The following is a 17,349-nucleotide window of genomic DNA, read 5'->3' as shown; positions in this document are numbered from 1 at the left end:
TGTCGACACCTCCCCTGTCGACACCACCCGTTGTCGACACCACCCGTTGTCGATACCTCCCCTGTCGACACCTCCCCTGTCGACACCTCCCCTGTCGACACCAGTTGTCGACACCACCCCTGTCGATACCTCCCCTGTCGACACCTCCCCTGTCGACACCTCCCCTGTCGACACCACCCCTGTCAGCACCAGTTGTCGACACCACCCCTGTCTACACCAGTTGTCGACACCACCCCTGTCTACACCAGTTGTCGACACCTCCCCTGTCTACACCAGTTGTCGACACCTCCCCTGTCTGCACCAGTTGTCGACACCTCCCCTGTCAGCACCAGTTGTCGACACCTCCCCTGTCAGCACCAGTTGTCGACACCACCCCTGTCTACACCAGTTGTCGACACCTCCCCTGTCTACACCAGTTGTCGACACCTCCCCTGTCTACACCAGTTGTCGACACCTCCCCTGTCTACACCAGTTGTCGACACCTCCCTGTCTACACCAGTTGTCGACACCTCCCTGTCTACACCAGTTGTCGACACCTCCTGTCTACACCAGTTGTCGACACCTCCCTGTCTACACCAGTTGTCGACACCTCCCTGTCTACACCAGTTGTCGACACCTCCCCTGTCTACACCAGTTGTCGACACCTCCCCTGTCTACACCAGTTGTCGACACCTCCCCTGTCTACACCAGTTGTCGACACCTCCCCTGTCTACACCAGTTGTCGACACCTCCCCCTGTCTACACCAGTTGTCGACACCTCCCCTGTCTACACCAGTTGTCGACACCTCCCCTGTCTACACCAGTTGTCGACACCTCCCCTGTCTACACCAGTTGTCGACACCACCCCTGTCTACACCAGTTGTCGACACCTCCCCTGTCTACACCAGTTGTCGACACCTCCCCTGTCTACACCAGTTGTCGACACCTCCCTGTCTACACCAGTTGTCGACACCTCCCCTGTCTACACCAGTTGTCGACACCTCCCCTGTCTACACCAGTTGTCGACACCTCCCCTGTCGACACCACCCCTGTCGACACCACCCCTGTCGACACCTCCCCTGTCTACACCACCCTGTCGACACCACCCCCTGTCGACACCTCCCTGTCTTACACCACCCTGTCGACACCTCCTGTCTACACCACCCCTGTCGACATTTACCCCTGTCGACACCACCCCCCCTGTCGACACCACCCCTGTCGACACCACCCCTGTCGACACCACCCCTGTCTACACCTCCTGTCGACACCTCCCCTGTCGACACCACCCCCTGTCGACACCTCCCCTGTCGACACCACCCTGTCTACACTCCCCTGTCGACACCTCCTGTCGACACCTCCCTGTCGACACCACCCCTGTCGACACCCCTCCCCTGTCGACACCACCCCTTGTCGATACCACCCTGTCGACACCTCCCCTGTCGACACCACCCCTGTCTACACACTCCTGTCGACACCTCCCTGCTATTTTCCCACCACCCCTGTCGACACCTCCCCTGTCGACACCTCCCTAATCGACACCTCCCCTGTCGACACCTCCCCTGTCGACACCTCCCCTGCCGACACCACCCTGTCGACACCTCCCCCTGTCGACACCACCCCTGTCGACACCTCCTGTCGACACCTCCTGTCGACACCTCCTGTCGACACCTCCCCTGTCGACACCTCCTGTCGACACCTCCCCTGTCGACACCTCCCCTGTCGACACCACCCCTGTCGACACCACCCCTGCCGACACCTCCCCTGCCGACACCTCCCCTGTCGACACTCCCTCCTGTCGACACCTCCTGTCGACACCTCCTGTCGACACCTCCTGCTGCCGACACCTCCTGCCGACACCTCCTGCCGACACCTCCTGTCGACATTTCTCCCCTGTCGACACCTCCCCTGTCGACACCTCCCTGTCGACACACTCCCCTGTCGACACCTCCCTGTCGACACCTCCTGTGTTGACACCACCCCTGTCGACACACTCCCCTGTCGACACCACCCCTGTCGACACCACCCCTGTCGACACCTCCCCTGTCGACACCTCCTGTCTACACCTCCTGTCGACACCTCCCCTGTCGACACCTCCCCTGTCGACACCACCCCTGTCAGCACCAGTTGTTGACACCACCCCTGTCGACACCACCCCTGTCGACACCTCCCCTGTCGACACCACCCTGTCGACACCACCCCTGTCGACACCACCTGTCGACACCTCCCCTGTCGACACCACCCCCTGTCAGCACCAGTTGTTGACACCACCCCTGTCGACACCACCCCTGTCGACACCTCCCCTGTCAGCACCAGTTGTTGACACCACCCCTGTCGACACCACCCCTGTCGACACCTCCCCTGTCGACACCTCCCCTGTCGACACCCCCCCTGTCGACACCACCCCTGTCGACACCTCCCTGTCGACACCACCCCTGTCGACACCTCCCTGTCGACACCACCCCTGTCTACACCACCCCTGTCTACACCACCCCTGTCGACACCACCCCTGTCTACACCACCCCTGTCGACACCACCCCTGTCGACACCACCCCTGTCGACACCACCCCTGTCTACACCACCCCTGTCGACACCTCCCCTGTCAGCACCACCCCTGTCGACACCTCCCCTGTCGGCACCACCCCTGTCGACACCACCCCTGTCTACACCACCCCTGTCGACACCACCCCTGTCGACACCACCCTGTCTACACCACCCCTGTCGACACCTCCTGTCAGCACCACCCCTGTCGACACCTCCCTGTCGGCACCTCCCTGTCGGCACCACCCCTGTCGACACCTCCTGTCGACACCACCCCTGTCGACACCTCCCCTGTCGACACCTCCTGTCAGCACCACCCCTGTCGACACCTCCCTGTCGACACCTCCTGTCGACACCTCCTGTCAGCACCAGTTGTCGACACCTCCCTGTCGACACGACCCCTGTCGACACCACCCCTGTCGACACCACCCTGTCGACACCTCCTGTCGACACCACCCTGTCGACACCACCCCTGTCGACACCACCCCCTGTCGACACCTCCCCTGTCGACACCACCCTGTCGACACCTCCCCTGGACACCACCCATGTCGACACCACCCTGTCGACACCTCCTGTCGACACCACCCTGTCGACACCTCCCAATGGACACCACCCATGTCGACGACACTTCCCTGTCGACACCTCCCCTGTCGACACCACCCATGTCGATACCACCCTGTGGATACCACCCCTGTCGACACCACCCCTGTCGACACCTCCCTGTCGACACCTCCTGTCGACACCACCCCTGTCGACACCACCCCTGTCGACACCTCCCCTGTCTACACCACCCCTGTCGACACCTCCTGTCGACACCTCCTGTCGACACCACCCCTGTCGACACCACCCCTGTCGACACCACCCCTGTCGACACCCTCCCCTGTTGACACCACCCCTGTCGACACCACCCCTGTCGACACCACCCTAATTCGACACCTCCCCTGTGTTGACACCTCCCTGTCGACACCTCCTGTCGACACCTCCCCTGTCGACACACTCCTGTCGACACCACCCATGTCGACACCTCCCCTGTCGACACTCCCTGTCGACACCTCCCTGTTGTTGACATTTCTCCTTGTTGACACCTCCCCTTTGTTGACACCACCCTCTGTCGACACCACCCCTGTCGACACCACCCCTGTCGACACCTCCCTGTCGACACCACCCCTGTCGACACCTCCCCTGTCGACACTTCCCCTTTGTCGACACCACCCCTGTCGACACCTCCCCCTGTCGACACCACCCCTGCTCGACACCTCCCTGTCGACACCACCAGTTGCTGACACCACCAGTTGTCGACACCACCAGTTGTCGACACCACCCGTTGTCGACACCACCCGTTGTCGACACCTCCCCTGTCGACACCTCCCCTGTCGACACCAGTTATCGACACCACCCCTGTCGATACCTCCCCTGTCGACACCTCCCTGTCGACACCTCCCTGTCGACACCACCCTGTCAGCACCAGTTGTCGACACCACCCTGTCTACACCAGTTGTCGACACCACCCCTGTCTACACCAGTTGTCGACACCTCCCTGTCTACACCAGTTGTCGACACCTCCCTGTCTGCACCAGTTGTCGACACCTCCTGTCAGCACCAGTTGTCGACACCACCCCTGTCTACACCAGTTGTCGACACCTCCCCTGTCTACACCAGTTGTCGACACCTCCCTGTCTACACCAGTTGTCGACACCTCCCCCTGTCTACACCAGTCGTCGACACCTCCCTGTCTACACCAGTTGTCACACCTCCTGTCTACACCAGTTGTCGACACCTCCCTGTCTACACCAGTTGTCGACACCTCCCCTGTCGACACCACCCATGTCGACACCACCCCTGTCGACACCTCCCCTGTCGACACCACCCCTGTCGACACCTCTGTCGACACCACCCATGTCGACATTTACTTTGTCGACCTCCTGTCGACACCACCCATCCGACACCACCTGTCGACACCACCCTGTCGACACCACCCTGTCGACACCTCCCCTGTCGACACCTCCCCTGTTGACACCCTCCTGTCGACATTTCCCCTGTCGACACCTCCCTGTCGACACCTCCTGTCGACACCACCCTGTCGACACACACCCTGTCGACACCTCCCTAATCGACACCTCCCTGTCGACACCACCCTGTCGACACCTCCTGTCTACACCACCCTGTCGACACCTCCCTGTCGACACCTCCTGTCACACCACCACCCTGTCGACACCACCCCTGTCGAGCCCACTTTTGTCGACACACTCTTTGTCGACACCACCTTTGTCGCATTTACCCTGTCGACCTTTCCTCTTTGTTGACATTTCTCCCCTGTCGACACCTCCTGTCGACACCTATGTCGACACCTCCCTGGGACACCTCCTGTGGAGCACCTCCTCTGTCGACACCTCCCTGTCGACACACCCCTTGTCGACACCTCCCCTGTCGACACCTCCTCCACTCCTGTCGACACACTCCTAATCGACACCTCCTGTCGACACCACCCCTGTCGACACCTCCCCTGTCGACACCACCCCTGTCGACACCTCCCCTGTCGACACCACCCCTGTCGACACCTCCCCTGTCGACACCACCAGTTGTTGACACCACCAGTTGTCGACACCTCCCCTGTCGACACCACCCGTTGTCGACACCACCCGTTGTCGATACCTCCCCTGTCGACACCTCCCCTGTCGACACCTCCCCTGTCGACACCAGTTGTCGACACCACCCCTGTCGATACCTCCCCTGTCGACACCACCCCTGTCAGCACCAGTTGTCGACACCACCCCTGTCTACACCAGTTGTCGACACCACCCCTGTCTACACCAGTTGTCGACACCTCCCTGTCTGCACCAGTTGTCGACACCTCCCTGTCTGCACCAGTTGTCGACACCTCCCCTGTCAGCACCAGTTGTCGACACCACCCCTGTCTACACCAGTTGTCGACACCTCCCCTGTCTACACCAGTTGTCGACACCTCCCCTGTCTACACCAGTTGTCGACACCTCCCTGTCTACACCAGTTGTCGACACCTCCCTGTCTACACCAGTTGTCGACACCTCCTGTCTACACCAGTTGTCGACACCTCCCCTGTCTACACCAGTTGTCGACACCTCCCTGTCTACACCAGTTGTCGACACCTCCCCTGTCTACACCAGTTGTCGACACCTCCTGTCTACACCAGTTGTCGACACCTCCCTGTCTACACCAGTTGTCGACACCTCCCCTGTCTACACCAGTTGTCGACACCTCCCTGTCTGCACCAGTTGTCGACACCTCCCTGTCTACACCAGTTGTCGACACCTCCCCTGTCTACACCAGTTGTCGACACCTCCCCTGTCTACACCAGTTGTCGACACCTCCTGTCTACACCAGTTGTCGACACCTCCTGTCTACACCAGTTGTCGACACCACCCCTGTCTACACCAGTTGTCGACACCTCCCCTGTCTACACCAGTTGTCGACACTCCCCTGTCTACCAGTTGTCGACACCTCCCCTGTCTACACCAGTTGTCGACACCTCCCTGTCTACACCAGTTGTCGACACCTCCCTGTCTACACCAGTTGTCGACACCTCCCTGTCTACACCAGTTGTCGACACCTCCCCTGTCGACACCACCCATGTCGACACCACCCCCTGTCGACACCTCCCTGTCGACCCACCACCCTGTCGACACCTCCTGTCGACACCACCCATGTCGAAACCTCCTTGCCGACACCACCCATGTCGACACCACCCCTGTCGACACCACCCCTGTCGACACCTCCTGTCGACACCTCCTATGGACACCTCCCTGTGGACACCTCCTGTCGACACCAGCCTATGTGGACACCACCCTGTCGACACCTCCTGTCGACACCCTCCTGTCGATGGACCACCCCCTGTCGACACCTCCCCTGTCTACCCACCCCTGTCGACACCTCCTGTGCGACACCTCCTGTCGACACCACCCTATTCGACACCTCCCTGTCGACACCTCTCCTAATCGACACCACCCCTGTTCACCTCCCCCTGTCGACACCACCCCTGTCGTACCACCCCTCGACACCTCCTGTCGACACCTCCTAATCGACACCACCCATGTCGACACCTCCTAATCGACACCTCCCCTGTCGACACCTCCCCTGTCGACACCTCCTGTCAGGCACCACCCCTGTCGACACCCCTGTCGACACCTCCCCTGTCGACACCTCCCTGTCGACACCACCCTGTCGACACCTCCTGTCGACACCACCCTAATCGACACCTCCTGTCGACACCACCCCTGTCGACACCTCCCTGTCGACACCACCCTAATCGACACCTCCCCTGTCGACACCACCCCTGTCGACACCTCCCCTGTCGACACCACCAGTTGACACCACCAGTTGTCGACACACTCCCCTAATCGACACCACCCGTTGTCGACACCACCCGTTGTCGATACCTCCCTGTCGACACCTCCTGTCGACACCTCCTGTGGACACAGTTGTCGACACCACCCCTGTCGATACCTCCTGTCGACACCTCCTGTCGACACCTCCCTTGTTACACCACCCCTGTCAGCACCAGTTGTCGACACCACCCCTGTCTACACCAGTTGTCGACACCACCCCTGTCTACACCAGTTGTCGACACCTCCCTGTCTACACCAGTTGTCGACACCTCCCCTGTCTGCACCAGTTGTCGACACCTCCCCTGTCAGCACCAGTTGTCGACACCTCCTGTCAGCACCAGTTGTCGACACCACCCCTGTCTACACCAGTTGTCGACACCTCCCCTGTCTACACCAGTTGTCGACACCTCCCCTGTCTACACCAGTTGTCGACACCTCCCTGTCTACACCAGTTGTCGACACCTCCCTGTCTACACCAGTTGTCGACACCTCCTGTCTACACCAGTTGTCGACACCTCCCTGTCTACACCAGTTGTCGACACCTCCCTGTCTACACCAGTTGTCGACACCTCCTGTCTACACCAGTTGTCGACACCTCCCCTGTCTACACCAGTTGTCGACACCTCCCCTGTCTACACCAGTTGTCGACACCTCCCTGTCTGCACCAGTTGTCGACACCCCCTGTCTACACCAGTTGTCGACACCTCCCCTGTCTACACCAGTTGTCGACACCTCCCTGTCTACACCAGTTGTCGACACCTCCCTGTCTACACCAGTTGTCGACACCACCCCTGTCTACACCAGTTGTCGACACCTCCCCTGTCTACACCAGTTGTCGACACCTCCCCTGTCTACACCAGTTGTCGACACCTCCCCTGTCTACACCAGTTGTCGACACCTCCCCTGTCTACACCAGTTGTCGACACCTCCCCTGTCGACACCACCCCTGTCGACACCACCCCTGTCGACACCTCCCCTGTCTACACCACCCCTGTCGACACCACCCCTGTCGACACCTCCCCTGTCTACACCACCCCTGTCGACACCTCCCCTGTCTACACCACCCCTGTCGACACCACCCCTGTCGACACCACCCCTGTCGACACCACCCCTGTCGACACCACCCCTGTCGACACCACCCCTGTCTACACCTCCCCTGTCGACACTCCTGTCGACACCACCCCCTGTCGACACCTCCTGTCGACACCACCCTGTCGACACCACCCTGTCTGCACACTCCTGTCGACACCTCCCCTGTCGACACCACCCTGTCGACACTCCTGTCGACACCACCCCTTTGGACACCACCCTGTCGACACCTCCCCTGGACACCACCCCCTGTGGACACCTCCCCTGTCTACACCTCCTGTCGACATTCTCCTGTGGACACCACCCTGTCGACACCTCCTTTGTCGACACCTCCCTGTCGACACATCCCCTGTCGACACCTCCCCTGTCGACACTCTCTGTCGACACCACCCCTGTCGACACCTCCCTGTCGACACCACCCCTGTGGACACCACCCCTGATGGACACCTCCCCTATAAATGACACCTCCCTGTCGACACCTCCCCTGCTCGACACCTCCCTAATCGACACCCTCCCCTGTCGACACCTCCCCTGTGGACGCCTCCCCTGTCGACACCACCCCTGTCGACACCTCCCCTGTCGACACCTCCCCTGTCGACACACTCCTGTCGACACCTCCCCTGGACACCTCCCCTGTCCTCCCCTGCCCGGCACCTCCCCTGCTGTCCCTGATGGACCCCCTGTCGACACCTCCTGTCGACACCTCCCCTGTCGACACCTCCTGTCGACACCTCCCCTGTCGACACCTCCCCTGTCGACACCTCCCTGTCGACACCCTCCCTAATGGACACACTCCTAGTCGACACCACCCTGTCGACACCACCCTGTCGACACCTCCCCTGTCTACACCTCCCTGGACCTCCCCTGTCGACACCTCCCCTGTCGACACCACCCCTGTCAGCACCAGTTGTAGACACCACCCTGTCGACACCACCCTGTCGACACCTCCTGTCGACACCACCCCTGTCGACACCACCCTGTCGACACCACCCCTGTCGACACCTCCCTGTCGACACCACCCCTGTCAGCACCAGTTGTTGACACCACCCCTGTCGACACCACCCCTGTCGACACCTCCCTGTCAGCACCAGTTGTTGACACCACCCTGTCGACACCACCCCTGTCGACACCTCCCTGTCGACACCTCCCTGTCGACACCTCCTGTCGACACCTCCTGTCGACACCTCCTGTCTACACCACCCCCTGTCGACACCACCCCTGTCGACACACTCCTGTCGACACCACCACCTGTCGACACCTCCCCTGTTACACCACCCTGTCGACACCACTTTGTCGACATTTACTTGTAGACACCACCCCTGTTACCTCCTTGTTGACACCACCCTGTCGACATCACCACCTCTGATGGACACCACCCCTGTCGACACCACCCTGTGACATTTACTGACACCACCTGATGTCGACACCACCCCTGTCGACACCTCCCTGTCTCACCACCCCTGTGGACACCACCTGACACCACCCCTGTCGACACCACCCCTGTCGACACCTCCTGTCGACACCTCCCCTGTCTACACCACCCCTGTCGACACCACCCCTGTCGACACCACCCCTGTCGACACCACCCTGTCGACACCTCCCCTGTCGACACCACCCCTGTCGACACCTCCCCTGTTTCACCTTGTACTTTGTTGACACCACCCTGTCGACACCTCCTGTCTCCTTTGTCGACACCACCCTGTCGACACCTCCCCTGTTTACACCACCCTGTCGACACCACCCCTGTGCCGATACTCCTTGTCGACACCACCCCTGTGACACCTCCCCTGTCGACACCTCCCCTGTCGACACCTCCCTGTCGACACCAGTTGTTGACACCACCCCTGTCGACACCTCCCCTGTCGACACCTCCTGTCGACACCTCCCTGTCGACACCTCCCCTGTCGACACCCCTGTCGACACACCACCCCTGTCGACACCACCCCTGTCGACACCTCCCCTGTCTGACACCTCCTGTCGACACCTCCCTGTCGACACACTCCCCTGTCGACACCTCCCTGTCGACACCTCCCCCTGTTGTCGACACCACCCCTGTCGACACCTCCTGTCGACACCTCTCCTGTCGACACCTCCTTGTCGACACCTCTCCCTGCCGACACCTCCTCTCGACACCTCCCTGTCGACACCTCCCCTGTCGACACCTCCTGTCGACACCTCCCTGTCGACACCTCCCCTGTCGACACCTCCCTGTCGACACCTCCCCTGTCGACACCACCCCTGTCGACCCACCCCTGTCGACACCACCCCTGTCGACACCTCCCTAATCGACACCTCCTGTCTACACCACCCCTGTCGACACCTCCTGTGGACGCACCTCCCCTGTCGACACCACCCCTGTCGACACCACCCCTGTCGACACCTCCCCTGTCGACACCTCCCCTGTCGACACCTCCCCTGTCGACACCACCCCTGTCAGCACCAGTTGTTGACACCACCCCTGTCGACACCACCCCTGTCGACACCTCCCCTGTCGACACCACCCCTGTCGACACCACCCCTGTCGACACCACCCCTGTCGACACCACCCCTGTCGACACCTCCCCTGTCGACACCACCCCTGTCAGCACCAGTTGTTGACACCACCCCTGTCGACACCACCCCTGTCGACACCTCCCCTGTCAGCACCAGTTGTTGACACCACCCCTGTCGACACCACCCCTGTCGACACCTCCCCTGTCGACACCTCCCCTGTCGACACCTCCCCTGTCGACACCACCCCTGTCGACACCACCCCTGTCTACACCTCCCCTGTCTACACCACCCCTGTCGACACCTCCTGTCGACACCACCCCTGTGGACACCACCCTCTGTCGACACCACCTGTCGACACCACCCTGTCGACACCTCCCCTGTCGACACCTCCCCCTGTCGGCACCACCCTAATCGACACACTCCTGTCGACACCACCCCTGTCGACACCACCCTGTCGACACCTCCCCTGTCTACACCTCCTGTCTACACCACCCCTGTCGACACCACTCCTGTCGACACCACCCCTGTCGACACCTCCTGTCGGCACCTCCCCCTGCCGACACCACCCTGTCGACACCACCCCTGTGCGACACCACCCCTGTCGACACCTCCTGTCGACACCTCCCCTGTCGACACCACCCCTGTCGACACCACCTCCTGTCGACACCTCCTGTCGACACCTCCCCTGTGGACACCCCTTGTTGACACCACCCCTGTCGACACACTCCCCTGTCGACACCACCCCTGTCGACACCTCCTGTCGACACCTCCTGTCGACACCTCCCTGTCGACACCTCCCCTGTCGACACCTCCCCTGTCGACACCACCCTGTCGACACCTCCCCTGTCGACACCTCCCCTAATCGACACCTCCTGTCGACACCTCCCCTGTCGACACCTCCTGTCGACACCTCCCCTGTCGACACCTCCCCTGTCGACACTCCCTGTCCACACTCCTGTCGACACCACCCCTGTCGACACCTCCTCCTGTCGACACCTCCCTGTCGACACCTCCCTGTCGACACTCCCCTGCCGACACCTCCCCTGTCGACACCACCCCTGTCAGCACCAGTCCCCTGTCGACACCACCCCTGTCGACACCACCCCTGTCGACACACTCCCCTGTCGACACCACCCCTGTCGACACCTCCCTGTCGACACCTCCCCTGTCGACACCTCCCTGTCAGCACCAGTTGTCGACACCTCCCTGTCGACACCTCCCACCTCCCCTGTCGACACCTCCCTGTCGACACCTCCCCTGTCGACACCTCCCCTGTCGACACCTCCTGTCGACACCTGCTCACTTCCCCTGTCGACACCACCCCTGCCCACCACCCCTGTCGACACCTCCCCTGTCGACACCCCCTGTCGACACCTCCCCTGTCGACACCTCCCCTGTCGACACCACCCCTGTCGACACCACCCCTGTCGACACCACCCTGTCGACACCTCCCCTGTCGACACCTCCCCCTCGACACCTCCCCTGTCGACACCACCCTGTCGACACCACCCTGTCAGCACCAGTTGTTGACACCACCCCTGTCGACACCACCCCTGTCGACACCACCCCTGTCGACACCACCCCTGTCGACACCTCCCCTGTCGACACCACCCCTGTCAGCACCAGTTGTTGACACCACCCCTGTCGACACCACCCCTGTCGACACCTCCCCTGTCAGCACCAGTTGTTGACACCACCCCTGTCGACACCACCCCTGTCGACACCTCCCTGTCGACACCACCCCTGTCGACACCACCCTGTCGACACCACCCCTGTCGACACCACCCCTGTCGACACCTCCCCCTGTCGACACCTCCCTGTCGACACCACCCCTGTCGACACCTCCCCTGTCGACACCTCCCTGTCGACACCACCCCTGTCGACACCTCCCTGTCGACACCACCCTGTCGACACCACCCCTGTCGACACCTCCCCTGTCGACACCCCCTCCCCTGTCGACACCACCCCTGTCGACACCACCCCTGTCGACACCACCCCCTGTCGACACCTCCCCTGTCGACACCACCCTGTCGACACCACCCCCTGTCGACACCACCCCTGTCGACACCTCCCCCTGTCGACACCTCCCTGTCTACACCACCCCTGTCGACACCACCCCTGTCGACACCACCCTGGACACACTCCCCTGTCGACACCACCCCTGTCGACACCTCCCCTGTCGACACCTCCCCTGTCGACACCTCCCTGTCGACACCAGTTGTTGACACCACCCCTGTCGACACCTCCCCTGTCTACACCTCCTGTCGACACCTCCCCTGTCGACACTCCCCTTGTCGACACCTCCCCTGTCGACACCACCCCTGTCGACACCTCCCCTGTCGACACCTCCCTGTCGACACCTCCCCTGTCTACACCAGTTCCTGACACCACCCCTGTCGACACTCCCCTGTCTGTCGGCCACCTCCCTGTATCCCCTGTCTACACCTCCCCTGTCTACACCTCGACCTTCCCTTTTACCTCCTCCTGTCGACACCTCCCCTGTCGACACCTCCCTGTCTGTCTACACCACCCTGTCAGCACCAGTTGTTGTGGTTGAGAGTTGGTCCTTTAAGATGCTGTGGTCTCAGTTGTAATGTTCTGTGTTCTAGGTAAAGAGCAGAAGGAGTTGAAAAATGTAACTTCAAAGGTAAGGATGGTGACCAGCAAACTGACTCAAATGCTTTTAAAAAGTTTCAGAATTTGAGTTAATATGGAAGTTATGACATGAATATAAGTTGTTTTACACAACAGGTTGATGTTTATTGATTTATCCATCTTTTATTATCCCCTCCGTACCTCCTCCCTCCGTACCTCCCTCCGTCCTCCCTCCTCCTCCTCCTCCCTCCTCCCTCCGTCACCTCCCTCCCTCCCTCCTCCGTTCCCTCCTCCTCCGTGCCTCCTCCCTCTTGTACCTCCTCCCTCCTCCCTACCTCCCTTGTCCTCCTCCCTCTGTACCTCCTCCTCTGTTGCCTCCCTCCTCTGTCCTCCTCTGTACCTCCCTCCCTGTGCCTCCTCCCTCTGTACCTCCCCCCTCTGTACCTCCTCTGTACCTCCCTCCCCTCTGTACCTCCCTCCTCCCTCCCCCTGTGCCCCTCCCTCTGTACCTCCCTCCCTCTGTCCTCCCACCCTCCCCCCTGTGCCTCCTCCCTCTGTGCCTCCTCCCTCTGTACCTCCCTCCCTCTGTTGTCCCACCCTCTGTGCTCCCTCCCCCTGAGCCTCCTCCCTCTGAAAAATCCCTCTGTACCTCCCCCTCCTCCTGGTGCCTCCCTCCCCTGTGCCTCCCTCCCCCTGTTAAAAAGTTTCCCCCGTGCCTTGAGTTGCCTCCCTCCCCCCGTGCCTCCTCCCATGAATCCTCCCCTGTTGTTTTACACAACAGGTTGATCTGTTCCCTCCTCTGATTTATCCATCCCTCTGTACCTCCCTCCCTCTGTACCTCCTCCCTCTGTGCCTCCCTCCTCTGTACCTCCCCTCCGTGCCTCCCTCCTCCGTACCTCCCTCCCCTCCGTACCTCCCTCCCCTCTGCCTCCCTCCTCCGTGCCTCCCTCCCCCGTACCTCCCTCCCCCGTACCTCCCTCCCTCCCTACCTCCACTCCCCCCTGCCTCCTCCTCCCCTCCCTACCTCCCTCCCTCTGTACCTCCCTCCCTCTGTACCTCCCTCCCTCTGTACCTCCCTCCCTCTGTACCTCCCTCCCTCTGTACCTCCCACCCCCTCTGTACCTCCCTCCCCCCCCCTCCCTCCCTCCCCGTGCCTCCCTCCCTCCGTACCTCCCTCCCTCTGTACCTCCTCCTCTGTACCTCCCTCCCTCTGTGCCTCCCCTCCTCTGTACCTCCTCTCCCTCTGTACCTCCCTCCCTCCTCTGTACCTCCCTCCCTCTGTACCTCCCTCCTCTGTTGCCTCCCTCCCTCCCTCCCTCCCACCCTCCCCCTCCGTGCCTCCCTCCCCGTACCTCCCCCCCTGTACCTCCCTCCCTCTGTACCTCCCTCCCTCTGTACCTCCCTCCCTCTGTACCTCCCTCCCCCCGTGCCTCCCTCCCCCCGTACCTCCCTCCCCCCGTACCTCCCTCCCTCTGTACCTCCCTCCCTGTTGCCTCCTCCCTCTGTACCTCCCTCCCTCTGTACCTCCCTCCCTCTGTACCTCCCTCCCTCTGTACCTCCCTCCCTCTGTACCTCCCTCCCTCCGTACCTCCCTCCCTCTGTACCTCCCTCCCTCCGTACCTCCCTCCCTCCGTACCTCCCTCCCTCTGTACCCACCTCCTCCCTCCCTCTGTACCTCCCTCCCCCTGTACCTCCCTCCCCCTGTACCTCCTCCCGTCCTCCCCTCCCCCTCCCTCCCTCCGTACCTACCTCCCTCCCTCCGTACCTCCCTCCCTCTGTCCCTCCCTCCCTCTGTACCTACTTCCCGCCTTACCTACCTACCTCCCTCCCTCCCTACCTCCCTAGCTGCGGTGTCAGCGGGAGGGATCACAGCAGAGGGGTTGTTCAAGATGATGAGGGACCAGGCCATTACGGTCATTGTGATGGACGCTCGCTGCCTCCGAGACTTCCAGGACTCACAGATCCAGGTCCCCACCCAGACTGTCATCAGTGTCCCAGAGGAGGCTATCAACCCTGGGTACGGAGGGAGCGATGGGTGGAGGGTTGTAATGGTTGATCCAGGTCTCCACTCTGACCATGCCCAAATAAATGTATTAAAATCGACTAATAATCACTACGGGCTACAAGCTGTCTTCTCTGAGGCCACATTCAGCCCGTGGGCCGTGAGTTGTGCACCCCTGCACAGGGTAACAGGTCATCATTCTGTTCCCACAGCATCACAGTGAACCAGATTGAGGCCAATCTACCTGATGCGTCCAGAGAGACGTGGAAGAGACGGGGGTTCGTAGATTACATCATCCTACTGGACTGGTTCAGCTCTGTTACTGACCTCAAACTGGGAAGCACCTTACAAAGCCTCAAAGATGCTCTCTACAAGGTAACATAACATAGGAATGTGTGTTCCCTGCAATGCTTCCTCAGTCAGTGTTTCCATTGAGGTAATGTGTGTTTCCATTGAGGTAATGTGTGTTTCCATTGAGGTAATGTGTGTTTCCTCAGTCAGTGTGTTTCCATTGAGGTAATGTGTGTTTCCATTGAGGTAATGTGTGTTTCCATTGAGGTAATGTGTGTTTCCATTGAGGTAATGTGTGTTTCCATTGAGGTAATGTGTGTTTCCATTGAGGTAATGTGTGTTTCCATTGAGGTAATGTGTGTTTCCATTGAGGTAATGTGTGTTTCCATTGAGGTAATGTGTGTTTTCATTGAGGTAATGTGTGTTTTCGTTGAGGTAATGTGTGTTTCGTTGAGGTAATGTGTGTTTCCATTGAGGTAATGTGGGTTTCCTCAGTCAGTGTGTTTCCATTGAGGTAATGTGTGTTTCCCCAGTCAGTGTGTTTCATTGAGGTAATGTGTGTTTCCATTGAGGTAATGTGGGTTTCCTCAGTCAGTGTGTTTCCATTGAGGTAATGTGTGTTTCCTCAGTCAGTGTGTTTCCATTGAGGTAATGTGTGTTTCCATTGAGGTAATGTGTGTTTCCTCAGTCAGTGTGTTTCCATTGAGGTAATGTGTGTTTCCATTGAGGTAATGTGTGTTTCCTCAGGCAGTGTTTCCATTGAGGTAATGTGTGTTTCCATTGAGGTAATGTGTGTTTCCATTGAGGTAATGTGTGTTTCCATTGAGGTAATGTGTGTTTCCATTGAGGTAATGTGTGTTTCCATTGAGGTAATGTGTGTTTCCATTGAGGTAATGTGTGTTTCCATTGAGGTAATGTGTGTTTCCATTGAGGTAATGTGTGTTTCCATTGAGGTAATGTGTGTTTCCATTGAGGTAATGTGTGTTTCCATTGAGGTAATGTGAGGTAATGTGTGTTTCACAGTGGGACAGTACCACTATCCTGTTGGAGGGAGGCTATGAGAGCTCCATTGAGGTAGATGTGTGTTTCCTCCAGCGTGGTGTGTTTCCATTGAACACGGTAATGTGTGTTTCCATTGACCCTCACCCTAACCCCCAGAACACACAGTATAACACCCTGTGTGTTTCCATTGAGGTAATGTGTGTTTCATTGAGGTAATGTGTTTCCCTTACAGAACACACAGCTGGTGACAGTACCACTTATCCCCTAACCCCCAGAACACACAGCTAGTGAGCCCATGGTTCCCTACCTTAACCCCCAGGAGGTGAGGCTTAACCCTGAACACACAGAGCTGGCTCCTACTTCTACCCCCCACTATGCTACATCCACAGCGTGAGTACCCCTTAACCCTCAACCCTCACCCTAACCCCCCAGAACACACAGCTACAGCACCCTCCCACAGCGTGAGTACCCCTTAACCCTTACCTTAACCCTCACCCTAACCCCCAGAACACACAGCTATAACACCCTCCCACAGCGTGAGTACCCCTTAACCCTTACCTTAACCCTTACCTAACCCCCAGAACACACAGCTATAACACCCTCCCACAGCGTGAGTACCCCTTAACCCTTACCTTAACCCTCACCCTAACCCCCAGAACACACAGCTACAGCACCCTCCCACAGCGTGAGTACCCCTTAACCATTACCTTAACCCTCGCCCCCGAACACACATCTATAACACCCTCCCACAGCGGACCGCATTCACACATTTCTGTCTGTACCCCCGTTCAAGCAAGAAATACAGCCGGTATGAAATACAGTCGGTAGGACTCTGCTTGCAGAAATACAGCCGGTAGGACTCTGCCTGCAGAAATACAGCCGGTAGGACTCTGCCTGCAGAAATACAGCCGGTAGGACTCTGCCTGCAGAAATACAGCCGGTAGGACTCTGCCTGCAGAAATACAGCCGGTAGGACTCTGCCTGCAGAAATACAGCCGG

At 59.8% G+C, this 17,349-nt stretch overlaps 1 protein-coding gene across 1 annotated transcript in view; it reads left to right on the top strand.

Annotated features, from left to right (window-relative positions):
• The window catches only part of LOC118380117 (ubiquitin carboxyl-terminal hydrolase 8-like), a gene marked incomplete at its 3' end in the record, with an annotated part of 29,098 nt that extends 12,676 nt beyond the window's left edge, over positions 1-16,422 (top strand). Inside the window, exons 6-8 of the mRNA XM_052507702.1 lie at positions 14,855-15,072; positions 15,270-15,432; positions 16,372-16,422. Coding sequence (XP_052363662.1) covers positions 14,855-15,072; positions 15,270-15,432; positions 16,372-16,422 — 432 coding nt within the window. The remainder of the gene's footprint in view (positions 1-14,854; positions 15,073-15,269; positions 15,433-16,371) is intronic.
• Positions 16,423-17,349: the final 927 nt, after the last annotated feature.

Source organism: Oncorhynchus keta, unplaced genomic scaffold (genome assembly GCF_023373465.1).
Source record: "Oncorhynchus keta strain PuntledgeMale-10-30-2019 unplaced genomic scaffold, Oket_V2 Un_contig_30434_pilon_pilon, whole genome shotgun sequence".
In the NCBI taxonomy this organism is placed as follows: Eukaryota; Metazoa; Chordata; class Actinopteri; order Salmoniformes; family Salmonidae; genus Oncorhynchus; species Oncorhynchus keta.
The sequence above is the reverse complement of the archived record's forward strand: the minus strand, read 5'-3'. Positions and strand labels throughout refer to the sequence as shown.